At 49.7% G+C, this 12,853-nt stretch overlaps 1 protein-coding gene across 14 annotated transcripts in view; it reads right to left on the bottom strand.

Moving 5' to 3' along the window:
- Nucleotides 1-12,853, bottom strand: part of SLC8A1 (solute carrier family 8 member A1) — a 117,876-nt gene that overhangs the window by 5,701 nt on the left and 99,322 nt on the right. Inside the window, exons 2-8 of one of the 14 annotated variants that reach the window (XM_086630682.1) lie at nucleotides 9,887-9,993; nucleotides 7,271-7,291; nucleotides 6,436-6,453; nucleotides 6,312-6,326; nucleotides 5,511-5,579; nucleotides 4,530-4,660; nucleotides 3,282-3,381 (exon numbers count right to left, since the gene is read on the bottom strand). In XM_086630682.1, the coding sequence (XP_086486808.1) occupies nucleotides 3,282-3,381; nucleotides 4,530-4,660; nucleotides 5,511-5,579; nucleotides 6,312-6,326; nucleotides 6,436-6,453; nucleotides 7,271-7,291; nucleotides 9,887-9,993 (461 nt within the window). The other 13 variants (XM_086630692.1, XM_086630686.1, XM_086630708.1 and 10 more) reach the window with 13 other exon arrangements.

The raw sequence follows: 12,853 nt of genomic DNA on the forward strand, positions 1-12,853 counted from the left end.
GGTGAGCTGCTTGCTCTGTCTCTGCTCATAGCGATAATTGCTTTCTGCCTCCTGGCAAAGGTGGCGATGAAAAGTCAACTGGGGGATCAAGACAAGGCATCCTTCCTGGGAAAGTGGAGGCCAAACCCTGTGCACTGAAGTTTCACCTCTTGGTTATTTCCCTTTGTGGTCCTGCAGAAATTGCACACAGCACACGGGAGCAAGAAAAGGAAAAGGCCCAGGGATCACTCACATTGTGACCACTCTCAAGAGGTGGTAACCTGTAAGAGTAGTCAACCTGCTCTTGGTTTGACTCAGCTCCAGTACATGTAAACCTTGCACTCTGCTGGCATCCCTGGGGCTCTCAGGAGAGATGCAGCTGCAGGGGAGAGGATAGTGATGGAGTCTGTGAGAGCAAGGCAGGAGGGGACACGAATCCCACGTGATGGCTGGGGTAAAGCTTGAGGAGATTCAGTGGGGCCACCAAGATGATTGGAGCCTGGAGGATGCTGCCTGTGGGAAGAGGTGGAAGGAGCTGGCTTGGTGAATCAGGAGGAGAGGAGGTTGGAGGGGACCAAGCAACAGCCTATAGTGACTTGGAGGGCATGTACAGAAAGGATGGAGCGAAACTTCCCTCTGTACTGACAAGGGATACAATAAGGGGCAATGGCCACGAACTGCAGCTTGGATGGTAATATCAGGAGAAACATTTCCTCCAGGGTGGTGGTGCAGCCCTGGGACACATACCCTGGATGATGGACATAATCTTTCAAGATTTTCAATATTTGGCTAAATAAAGCCATGACCAACCAGGGAAAAGCCCTATTCAGCACCTTGTCGGGGTGCAACTTTGCACACATTGTTTGCCTTCAAAGCACCTTTGCAGCTCAAGACCAACACAAGATAGAGGCAGTGGGAGACTTGATGTCTCTACAATAACTTGATGGAAAATTATGTTTTGCTTGGCTTTAAAGCTTCAAACTCACTACAACAGAAACAGTAGCTAATCAGTGGCACGGTGTTATTATTTTGGCAGATATAAATACTCTATTCCTGTGCATTGTCTTGGAGATAAGGAACAGTTTTTCAGCCTGGGAAGCCTATGCTGGCCTGTTCTTTTTGCTCGCTGCACAAAGACTGGTACTGGCAGGATACACTGTGCTGTGCTCACACTGTAATTTTGCAGCAGGTATTTTAATTCTCTCCCAAGATGCATGGCAGCAGGACTGTCGTGGATCTAAATCTTTATGGAGATGATAAAACGGACTGAAAAATGAACGAGTGCCACTGTCATAACATTCATCCAAATCTGTCTATCATTTTGTTAAAGAGCAATAACGTTTCTCTTTCGAAGAGCTGGCCAGATCCTGTGAAGGTGACTTGAAATGCAGAGTGAGGTCGGATGGTGACCCAAGGGTGCATTCAGGAACGGGCTCACAAACTCTGGGATGTTTTTGCTGTGGAAGAAACTTTATGGGCTGTTGGGTGCAGTCTGAAGGCAGCTATGGGTAAGAGGCTCCAGCTCAGCCACCTGGACAGCACAGGATGGCACAGCACGGGATGGCATGGCATGGTGTGGCACAGTCTCACCTGCACCTGCACTGTCCTTCCACAGACCTGACCTCCTGCTGCTCCATTGCTCAGCTGCCCTGTCAACATTGCCACCATTGCTCACTGGGTGGGAAATGGAGTTTTAATGCTTCTTTTCCCAGCTGGGACATTACATTTTGAAGCGGGAATGTGTGACTTTCACCTCTTCTCAAGGGAGGGCTGCAGGGAAAAACCCAAACCCAGACTCTAATGTTTGAGGCATTTTAACTTGCTGGGCACAAAGCTTGAGGAGCTAAATCCTGGCAAAAAAAGCAGATCCAGAGCTCAGAGACCAACTACTGTTCCTCAACTGCAAGGGACAGCTCATGTCCACCGAAATATGCCACATTTAATAAAATGTTTGCTAATCATCCTGTTAGCACTGACGATGGCTGTTGATTCAAGACATGGTGGTAACAGGGTTTTCACATAGCTGCAGTCTTCACATGTGGCACAGAGATGAGACGCAACTACCAGTGATTATCTTTGCTTTAATACAGGATGTAGTTAAATAATTGATTCTGGCATAATTAGTTTAGCCGTATTAGCCACAAAGCCTGCAGCAAGGATTGTCTTGCATGATATGTTCATGATGCATCTGAAATAATGGGAGGCTCTTGGCTGGAGGCTCCAAGAATAACCATGCTACAAGAGGAGGGATCACAATTTGAGGAGATAGCTGCTGCGCAATGTCTTGTCTTCATTTTCAAAGGTGGATGGTAAATGGTACGGCCATCGCTTTTAATTACTTTGTGCTGGGCAGAGGTTATCCTGTACAGCAGAGCTCGAGGTAGGAAGTGTGAGTGCTCCCCCATGCATTTCAACGCACAATTAGCCAGATGAGCTGAAACTGCCTTCCCCAGTGATTTACTTTAAGCTGGTTGACTTTGCCCTAATGCATCCACAACCAATGCTGTAAGGTTGTAACATCCAGCCAGTAAGTTACAGTGTCTCCTCCAGCTGTTAAAACCACAACTGGAGGAGACCACCTTTCTTTCATCTTCCACAGATGTAGGAATGCTAATATATCCTATACTGGGCATACTGGTAAACATGGCACTGGTGCCTGTGAGAACAGAACAACAGTGCATTTCTGAGGGAAAGGCAATTCTCTGAGAGAGGGAAGATATGGTCAGATATGATCTGCTATGACCACAGATATCATGTGCTGCTGCAGCACTTGGGCTGCTGAGCCATAACCTGCAGCCACAGCTGGCTGGAGCAGCAGGAGTTCCTGAAAGCAGGGTGTCAAGGGCAAATTTTGGCCCACAGAGAGGGGAACTCAGTTGCTGCCTTCTGGGCTTGGCACCTTTGCTACTGCGTTGTCCTCACCACAGGAGTATGGGGAGCACTAGGGATGGGGAGCACTGCTGCTTCCCACTGACATCATTTACGCTGCTCTGAATTTAAACACTGCGTTCGCCTCCCAGATCTCACTGAAATGACTTTTCCCCTCTGACAGCTGGTAACAGTCAGGGTGTTTCTCTGCTGGGTGCTACAGACACACTTAATGCAGGAGGTTTCCTACACATCAGACAAGGTGATCTCACGAAAGGGTTTAATCAGCTGTCTTATTTATGCAGATGCTGTAAATAACCCCGACACCTGTTTTACCTTCTGCTGCTCCACCACCGTCTCCATTACTGATACAGCCAAGCCGAGACACGAGTGAGATTGACTGTAATTCACCTGGAGCTGTGGTCCAAACTCACCCGCGCTGACAGTAATAGCCTCAATAAACTGCTCCCTCCAGCTGTTTGTGCCAACCACCAGGGCCAGGTTCGTCTTCTTAATGAGCTTGTCCACTGTATTCTGCGGATGGAGATGCAGAGGAGAGAATTAGGAGTTATCGGGCTGGAGAGGCTGGGCTAAAACCCACCGGCACTAGTGCTTACAGCCATGCACTTATGGAAAAAGCTTAGTAGATTTTAAGCTCAGGTCAAGAGCCCCAGCAGTGAAAGCAAATGTAAGTACTTGCAATTCCTCTCGCTGTCGCTCGAAAAGACCTTATGAAATCTGCTCATGATGGGAGTTGGAACCATCTCAGTGGAGGTTTAACAGCAAATAGTGCTGAGGTGCCACAGCTCCTGCTGTCCCCAACATCTTGGGAAGAGTTTTTACTGGGCTGCTTCAAAGCACTAACTGGGACTTGATCAAGGCCCATTTGTGGAGATGGGCTCTGCCTCTGTGCTGCTCAGGAGCTGGAGCTCAACGCTGGTAAGGAAGGTAGGAGATGGCCCTGGGCAGGGAGCCTGAGAGCTGCCCGCACACTGTGATGTCTCAGATGCACAGTGACAGTGAAACCACAGCAGGGAGGGAGGGAGCCACGGCTGCGACATAGTCAGGGCGGTCTGCTATTTTTTTACACTACACAAAAATGGAGAAGATAATGAAATTGCCAGTTTTCAGCTCTTGGTCTGGTGCATGCATTCACAGCAGCTTAGCTTTGCAGCCATTACTTGCATTTAGGGTATCAGCCCTTTATGCTGAGGGTCTCAGGCGTGGGGCTCACTCGACACCGCCAGTAAGTAGGACCTGGATGTAGCACATCACTGTGAGAACGAGGTTATATTTTAAAGCAACCTGCAGCATTCTGGAGCCCAGTCAGCTCTTAGGCTTGCCATATTGATGTGTTTGTGTAATAATAACCACAGTCAGTCTGTGAGTGGGACAGAAAGTCTGGGATCATGTCCCAAGGACCATGGCTGTGGGCTAATAGACAGAGTGAAGATGCAGAGTGTATTTTAATCCACCGCCTCTCACTGGAGTGACCCTTGCTCTTTCATCATGCCTTCGCTTAGCCACCTTCCCTTCGTCCTGCTCTGAGAGCTTGTGATGGCAGGAGCTGCCTTGCTTTGCTGTGATCCCATTAGCATGTGCTTGCCAATGCTGTGAAAACCCAACAGGAGAGTCCCCAGCTGGAGTGGAAGAAGAACAGGGGCAGGGGACGTGGGCAGTACCTTGAACTCATAGGATTCCTCAATGATAATTTCGAGCTTGGTGTGCTCCCCCAGGACTGGGCGCCCCATCTCCGCGATTCGACGCTCTTCCTCCTCCTTGCTGGTCAGTGGCTGCTTTTCTTCATTCTCCTCTGCAAAGCAAAGAGCCCATCGGTGAGCCAGGCTCGGCTGGTCACTCTCTGGAGCTGGCTTTCCATCAGAGAGGGAGGTCAGGAAACCTCCAGGTGGGAGCATGAGTGACAGAGCAGCTGAGAAGGAGGTCATGGAGCAATAGGCAGAGTAGTTTTGCTGGGAAATGCTAGCAAGAGGTCTGCAACTCGTCCAAGTTCAAAAGGAGCCCAGTTCACTCTCAGGGCTGGGGAATAGCTTACTGCTTGGTACCTCCTGCCTCTCCCACAGGGAGACAGATCATCACTAAGGCTCATTTCCCAGCTCTCCAGGTCTGCACCAGGTCATGGTCAAGACATTTCCATCAGCCTGTTACAACCAGGGAGAGCTGCCAGCAGCCCCAGAGCTGAGCTGGGTCTGAAAACTTGGCTCTGCCTCCTTCTGAGCAGGGCTTTACCTTGGGCAGGGGGCTGTCAACCAGAAAGCATGAAACTCCTGCTGCGACGGTGGGGCAGGAGGAAATAGCACTGGGCCATACAGGTGCCAGGAGTCATCAACAAGGCATGGCCAGACCCCAAATCCTGAGCGAGGAGGCAGTGGAGGGCCTACAAGAGCAATGGAGCAGGTCTGCACCTCCAATGGCATCCATGCAACCTTTGGGGCACGAAGACCCCAGGCAGCATGACTTTTGTCACTGCCCCTGCACAGACCTCCGCTGAGCTCCCTGCCAGTCCGTTGCAGGGATGAGGAGAAGGACATCAGGGCTAAAAAGGGCTGGAATCACTGGAGACAGGAGTTAAACTGTCAGCAGGCAAACACTTTGGTCAGTCCATGTTAGACTGCCGCAGCCCTTTGGTGTCACGCTGCAGATACCTTGGATGGAGACCACGGTGCAAGGAAGAGGATGATCTCTAGCCTGGACCTTCCTGAAGACAGGTTTGCCTATCAAAGCGATTAGCAGGAGATCAACAGAAGGGACCATACACCCTGTGCAAACTGCTGCCATGCCATTAGTAAACTCTACTCCTACTTCACACGGGGTTAGTGTCGCTCCCTTGCCAGCTGCTCCTTGTCTGCATGAGTGGCACCACGCTGCGGGAAAGCCCTGCTCCCACCGGTCAAAGAGACTGACCTTGTGGCCAGAGCCTCGTTAGCCTGAATTATTGTTTCTAGGGCTCCTGAGGGGCCGCTCTGCAACGTGCAGGAGCCGGGACCTTCTGCCCCTGCAGTGTTCGACTGGCTAGTGACAGATGTTCGGCTGGCTAGTGACAGATGCTTGGCTGGCTAGTGGCGGATGCTCGGCTGGCTAGTGACAGAAGAGCAAACCCTGCTGCTGGGTCTCGCTGGCTGGAAGGGCAGGGGCTGCGTACATGAAGCAGCCATGGAGCCCCGCACTTCCCGCAGTGCTCAGGCACCCTGGCTGCTGCCTGGAGAGTGAGGACAGGCTCCCCGTGCCACGCACACACCTCCTGTGTGGGCAGCAGGGAAGGGAAGGCTAGATCAAGTGGAGAAGCCCTCCTTGCTTTAAAAGATGGAGGGGGGCTGCCTGTCACTTCAGGGGCGATGGTCACCCTCCCTGGGGTGGGGGTTAGGCGTGCATGGCAGGCAGAGCACTCTGTGAGAGGACACGGTGTTAGCATGACCGGCCGGGGCAGCGGCACGGTGCCTTCTTACCCTTCCAGAGTTTCCCTCCAGGACAGAACAAAAGCAAAGAGGAAACCAAGAAGAAAGAGCGGGGTGAGCATGTGGCCATTAAGAGGAGGGAAGGGAGGGGTGGGGGGAGAGCAGAAATCCATACCTGTGATGGTGAAGCCACCTAGATGAAACCAAAAATGAGAGAGAGAGAGAGAGAGAAAGAGAGAAAGAGGGTTAGCATTGGCACAGCAACATGGACACCCTGCAGCCCGCAGGGACTGGGTGGTCCTTCTCTGCCCCACGGCCAGGGACTGTGGACATGGGGGGCTGCTCCCCAACACGCACCCCAGGGACAGTGTGGGGAGACCTGAACGCAGGCATCTCAACCCACATCTGCAAGCTGCCACTCCCAGTATCTAATATATGCTGCAGAGTAGGTAAAACCAATGTGAGCCTGCCCTGGGGTTGGGGGTGCTTTGGGGAACGAGGGTGGCTTTGCTTCCCTCCCCAGTTTCCCTATCCTGGAGTTGGCCAGCAAGGAAATTCAGAGGTTGGGTGGGCTCTAAATGTCCCCAAGACTGGAGGCAAAGTTTGCACTGTCTCTTGAAAAAGGATTGGCCAACTTTCCTGCCCAGCCACAAGCATCCCTAAGTCACCAGGCAATCCTGTTTCTGCCATGCCAGTGTAAGAGGCAATGGGTTAATTTACACAGCACAGGTTTGTAACTTGTGATGTCGGCAGGTTTACTATGGCTGTAACAACACCACTCCCAAAAAACGCTGCTCACCACAGTGGGTTACCGCTCGTTAATGTTAGTGACTTTGGGGCTCTACTCCAAGGAAAAATGTGATATTAGATACCTGAGCTTACTTAACTAGTGTTGACCACCCTAAAAGAGAATGTTATGAGCAAAGAAAAATGTCAAACAAAATCAATTGTCTTCTGAAAATATGCAGACAAACTGGAAAAATGGAAAAGAAAAACAAATGCGTGCTTACCAAGCTCATTCAACAACAGGGCTGTGAAGGAGACAGACAGAGACAAACAGAGAAGAAGAAAAGTAAATGAATAACAAAATCAAAAGGGATATCCACAGAAAGACTCCAGATCCCAGGGCAGAGATTTCAGATCTGTAAAGCTGCAGGATACCATTAGTGTTGAGAGAAAGGCACTAAAAATAAAGGAACAGAAACATTTCATGGGATTGTGGATTTAAAACAAAAACTATTGCAAACATGGGGTGGTATGGGATTAAAAGGCACACTCCAAAAATTCATTTTTCCCCTTTGAATTGTATGTGCAAGATCTTCCATTGGTCTCAGAGGCAGTTCTGCCCAGGGGGAGGACACAAGATGTCCCATGTGCAGTAGCTACTGGCTTTGACCTCCTACAGCTGCCTAATGGGGAGCAACAGCTCCAGCAGGCAGCTGTGCTTCTGGCATATACAACCAGAGAAGAAAAGTCTGTGGTGAGGTTTGGCTCAAGAATCTTGTTGCTCAACATTGTAGATCTCCAAAACAAAAGAAAAAGCCTCGGGGGTTCTTTTGCCCGAGGCGTGGAACCCACCAAGGCCACATGGCTCTAGGGTGACATTTCAGAGATGCTCTCATCTCCAGGGCGCTCAGCACACAGCTCGCTCAGCACACAGCTCGCCCTGCCTTGCTGCCTCTTGTACAAAATCAAGCACAAAAACGGAGCTAAAAAAAAAAAATCATTGCATGGCCAAAGCAGCAAATAGTATCCTTTAAAATCTTGACTTTTCTTCCAGCTAGTGAGTTTGCAAAGCTGAGCTTCCCTCAGGTTTCCTCAATTATCTTTATGACCAGGAAGATGAGGAAATTTCTTTCCTTTTCCTTTTATTTTTAATTCAAAATTTCAGGTGGGATCTTGTGAATTGGTAGCACCATTCCCAAACCTAGAGGCTGGAAAGTGTGTTTGCTCTTGCCAGACTCACAAGGCTGAGCCCACGCTGATCTCTCTGAAGCAGAGTGACGCTGAAGCCGCCAAGTTGAGTTGTCCATGTGTCACTTTATCCTGGCAACACTGGCTATGCTCCATATATGCCACTGGCACTGTTTAATGTTAAATTTAATTTAACAAATCCCACCTGCAGAGCCTGGGCCATGCCCTGCTTCTGGTAGCTAGTCACATAAATCTGCAGGAAATCTGATGGGGGGAATGATGCAGCTGACGTAGAGGGCACCTGCGCTGAATGGGAATGTGGCATTGCTGCCGGATGTGTTTTTAGCCTAAAATACAGCAGCATGTCCCCACTCAGCATGGGGACCGCTGGGGGCCCTCTCTGTCCTGAACAAATAATATATTACAACCTCATGCCTGCTGAAGGGAGAGCTCGTGTCCCAGAAATCAGAAGGCAGCTCCAAGGCAGAGAGACCAAATGCTGCTGCCAATTTTTTACAAAGGCTTTAATAAGGGCAACTAATTATCTTAAGTCTCTAAAAGTGCTTCTTGCTCAGCCATTTACAGTGTGCAGAATTTGCTGTTGCCATTAATTTTCGCTTAATTTCCAAGCAGAAAAAAATGTACAGAAAAATAAGTGAACTCTGTGTTTTTGGGAAGGTTTGCAGTTGGTTTAGAAATGTGATGAAAAAGGAAATTGTTTTTATTATTCCTATGAGAAGCTATTATCCAGTGCAGAGTCATGAAACTTTATTTGAGTATAACCTGATTTCTCCCAGACTGAATGCATCTTATGGTATTACCTGCTTGTGCCATGATTCTCAGCTATTTTCAGATCCTAGTGCCACTATAAAAAGGCTAAAATTACTGCTCTGGCCATGCATTTTATTTCAAGTGAAGGCTATTTTATCTTTTGATAAAAATGATGCAGCATCACCTTTTTACTTCTCAAGACTGAATTTTCTGCTCGATTAAAGGAAGGTGTAGCTGCGACACGGCAGGGCAGCACTCTCAAAATGCCTCTGGGGGCTGGCGATGCTCATCGTCCCCTGCCTGGGTGCTCCGGGGCTCTCCCAGAAATGAAAGAGGAAAGAAAACAGAGCAAAAAGGCACAGTGGCCAAGCTTCGAAGGAGGGAGGGCAAAACGGCTGGGAGCCAAAGTGCGAGGAGAAAGGAGTGTGAGAGTAGGGAGACACAGAGAAAGCGGACGGCAGCGTCTCGAGAGCTGGTCTGGTTTTACTCTCACACCTTTCACTCCTCGTCGTAGCCAAACCGGGTCCCCAAGCACAAGGAAGAAACTGCACTCTTTCTCATACTCCTCACGGTCAAGTACTCTAAGGGTAATGAATTTCCTGTGGGAACACAAGACAAAGGCAAACACATGATTGGCATCACACATGCATGCAGTTCACGTCTGCCTGGGTGCCGTGGTGCCGGAGATGGTTGGGTGGGGGGAAGCGGCTGCACATCCCTCCCGGGGCGTATGGGGAAGGGCAGAAGCATCCCCATCGCCCAGCTGGGGTGGGACCTTGATGGGCTGGGGAACGGCTGAGTTCAGGAGGGATAGGAAGTGTCCTCACTCCTGCCCTTTTCCATAGGCTTTGGGGATGTGAGCTCAGTGTTGCAGGTGCCAGGCATGAGTGAGCCAGACAGGGACACACAGGCTGGGCTCAGCCCCGGAGCACGTCCCCCACCTTTCTTCTCACTCATCTCCACCAGCCGGGGCTCCCCGATCTCTAGGTAGAAGGTCTTGTTTTTCTCATACTCCTCATCATCTATGACCTTGATTGATATCGTTTTGCTGGAACAGAGAAGAAGAAATACAGATTGAAGAGTAAGGGAGGAAAAGGAAGGAGAGGAGACAGGGAGAGGAGAAGGAGGGTGAAAATGGCAGGAGAAGGGGGCTGCAGACAGAAAACAGTGGGTTTGGTAGCACAGGCTGGAGGGGCAGCACAGCTGAAAGCAAAGGGCAGGAGCTGATGGGCCGAGCTCGCCTTGGGATGAGCACAGACCACAGGCTCAGAGCACCAGCAGCTTGCAGGGTGTCATCCTCCCCGGCACGTCGCTAGACATGACACAGCCTGGACCAGCCTTCCCCAGGGATGCCTTGGCCCAGGGGTAGCAAGACATATCCCTTTCCAAAGAACCCAGGGTGCAGAACAGCCCCTTGACAGCTTGCACACACCGCGAGGGCTCCCAGGGGCGTAGGTGCTGGGAAACAGCACAGACAGAGCCCCTGAAAGCACGATGCGCTGCTAACACCAGCCCCTGTGCATGAAAAAGGCTCTGTCTTGCCATGCACAACATCACAACCAGCTGCTCAGTTCAGGCTTTGGAGGCTCCAATTCACAAGTTCAAAAGAGAAGCTGGAGGTAGGACTTCTTCTATGGAGGGGAAGCATGAGGGAGAGATGGTCTTTCTGATTAGGACAGGGCGAAGGAAAGCTTCACTGATGGTGAGATTTGACTTTTTAATTTTTCTTTGCAAACAGCACATCCTTCCCCGAGCCCTGAAGGTTTGCTTCTCTCCTGTTTGGGAGTCATGCGGCAAGTCTCTCTTCTCGCATGGCCCAGGGCTGCTGGATTTGCCCCTGTGGCACCAGCAGGGCAGGTCCGAAGGCAGAGCCTCTGCTCAAAGCACAGCCACAAAGCATGCACCGCAAAGGGCGAAAGCCTCACAGGAGGCTGTGGCCACCAGCAGAGAGATTTTCTCCTTGGGGCACCCAATAGAGTAAAAAATTGAGTGAACTAATTGCTTTACCAGGAGAAAGAATTAGCCCAGAGGAAATTTTCCAGCTCTTTTCAGGGATTCAGATAAGTAGCCCAGAATCATAGAATCATAGAATGGTTAGGGTTGGAAGGAACCTTAAAGATCATCTAGTTCCAAACCCCCTGCCATGAGCAGGGACACCCTCCACTACACCAGGTTGCTCAAAGCCTCATCCAACCTGGCCTGGAACACTTCCAGGGATGGGGCATCCACAACTTCTCTGGGCAACCTGTTCCAGTGCCTCACTACCCTCAGAGTGAAGAATTTCTTCCTTATATCTAATCTAAATCTACTGTCTTTCAGGGTAAACACCCAGCCGAAAGCTGCTAGCCAGAAGGTGGCCAGACCCCTAGGGTACAAGAGGCTAGTGTATGTGGGGGGGACCACTGTGGTCTCTCCTACAGCACAAAGCCCTTGCAAAGACAAGACAGTGTGGCAGAAATCTAGCAGCCCCTGCTCCTGCCCGGAGCGCCCTGCTCACTGTCATGCTTGCACAGCATTGCTGCCGGGATGGGACCTCCTCCTGGCTCTGACCTTGTCCCAGACAAGAAATAAGAAGACAACAATACCATGAAACAAAAAGGCAATGCAATGCCTGTCTGCAGCCTTATGCTTACTGCCCACCTCCTGGCTGGGTGTGTTTTTTCCCCACGATTGTCAGCACTGTCCTCCTGTGAATGCTCTTGCTTAAACAAGCTTCCCAGTCACCATTCTCCCATCCTGTCCTTCGAAGAAATTCCTCTTGTCCCATCCCCAGCTCCTCTATGGGCAGCCAGCACAAGTCGGAGCAGCCTTGAGGCTGCTTTAATATATGATCAAGGAGGATCTGCTGTTCCTGGCAGGTCCCAGCACTGAAAACCCATAAACATGGAAGAAAGCCACGCTCTAGGGGAGTGAAATTCAGGCCACACTGCTGTAATTTCTGGCTTTCTCCCCTCCTTGCACATCTGTACTGCCACCCAGAGCCCCTCTGTTAAGCTGACAAGTATTTGGCAGCAGGGTCGACATTTTATTCTTATTCAGAGCAAACACCGCCAAGCACTCAGGAACGGCCAGGGTGATTTCTTGTGCTGTTTGCTATGAGTCAGAAGTGTATTAAGTTTGCCCTTCATACCTATAATGAAACCATTTACTCAAGAGCAAGTGACGGCTGCGAAAAGTGTAACAATGCAGCATGGCTCAGGGTAATTGTATTTTATAATGAATATCTGTAATAATTTGTTCTGTTGATAATTATTGCTGCAATAGATTTGTGCATAGGAAAAATGGTTACCAAGTGTGCAGCTGATCTTGCTTTGCATTGATGAGTTAGGGGAAATTATCATGTATTAAAAAACTAATGAAGGATGCAAAAATGTTCTCAGCCAAGCTATCAAAGAGAACCTGACAGAATTAACAGACTGGCACAATTTCAAAAACATTACTAACAAAATCAATAATTTTCCTGACAACTGCCATTAAAATGTACACTATACCTTCCCTCCATGTGTGAAAAAAAAGGTTTTCTCAGAACAGTTAATTAAAAAAGCTGCCTTCATCAATTCTGAGGGCAGCAGAGGTATCAAGACACAAACTTCCTACAGGTGTGCTCTGGCTTGCTGTGTGTGGCATTCCTCAAAGCCCCACAAAATAATTCTCTCTCACAAAAACCTGGGTGCCAATTAAAAAAGCTGTTCCTGATGCTTAGACCCAAGACCAACAGGACTTCCTTGAATAATGCGGCCTCAGGGCTTCAAGTGCCACTTCCAGCAGGAGCTGCTATTATGCACTTTTCCAGGGGATCATTCTAGGGTGCGAGCAAGTGTTCTGTGTTGGGTAGACATGTGCACTGCTGCTGTTTCTGCTGTACAAGGCTGTTGGGGAAAAAGGGTGGGAGGAACAAACAGCAAGAC

The sequence above is a fragment of the Tauraco erythrolophus genome, chromosome 2 (assembly GCF_009769465.1).
Source record: "Tauraco erythrolophus isolate bTauEry1 chromosome 2, bTauEry1.pri, whole genome shotgun sequence".
Taxonomy (NCBI): domain Eukaryota; kingdom Metazoa; phylum Chordata; class Aves; order Musophagiformes; family Musophagidae; genus Tauraco; species Tauraco erythrolophus.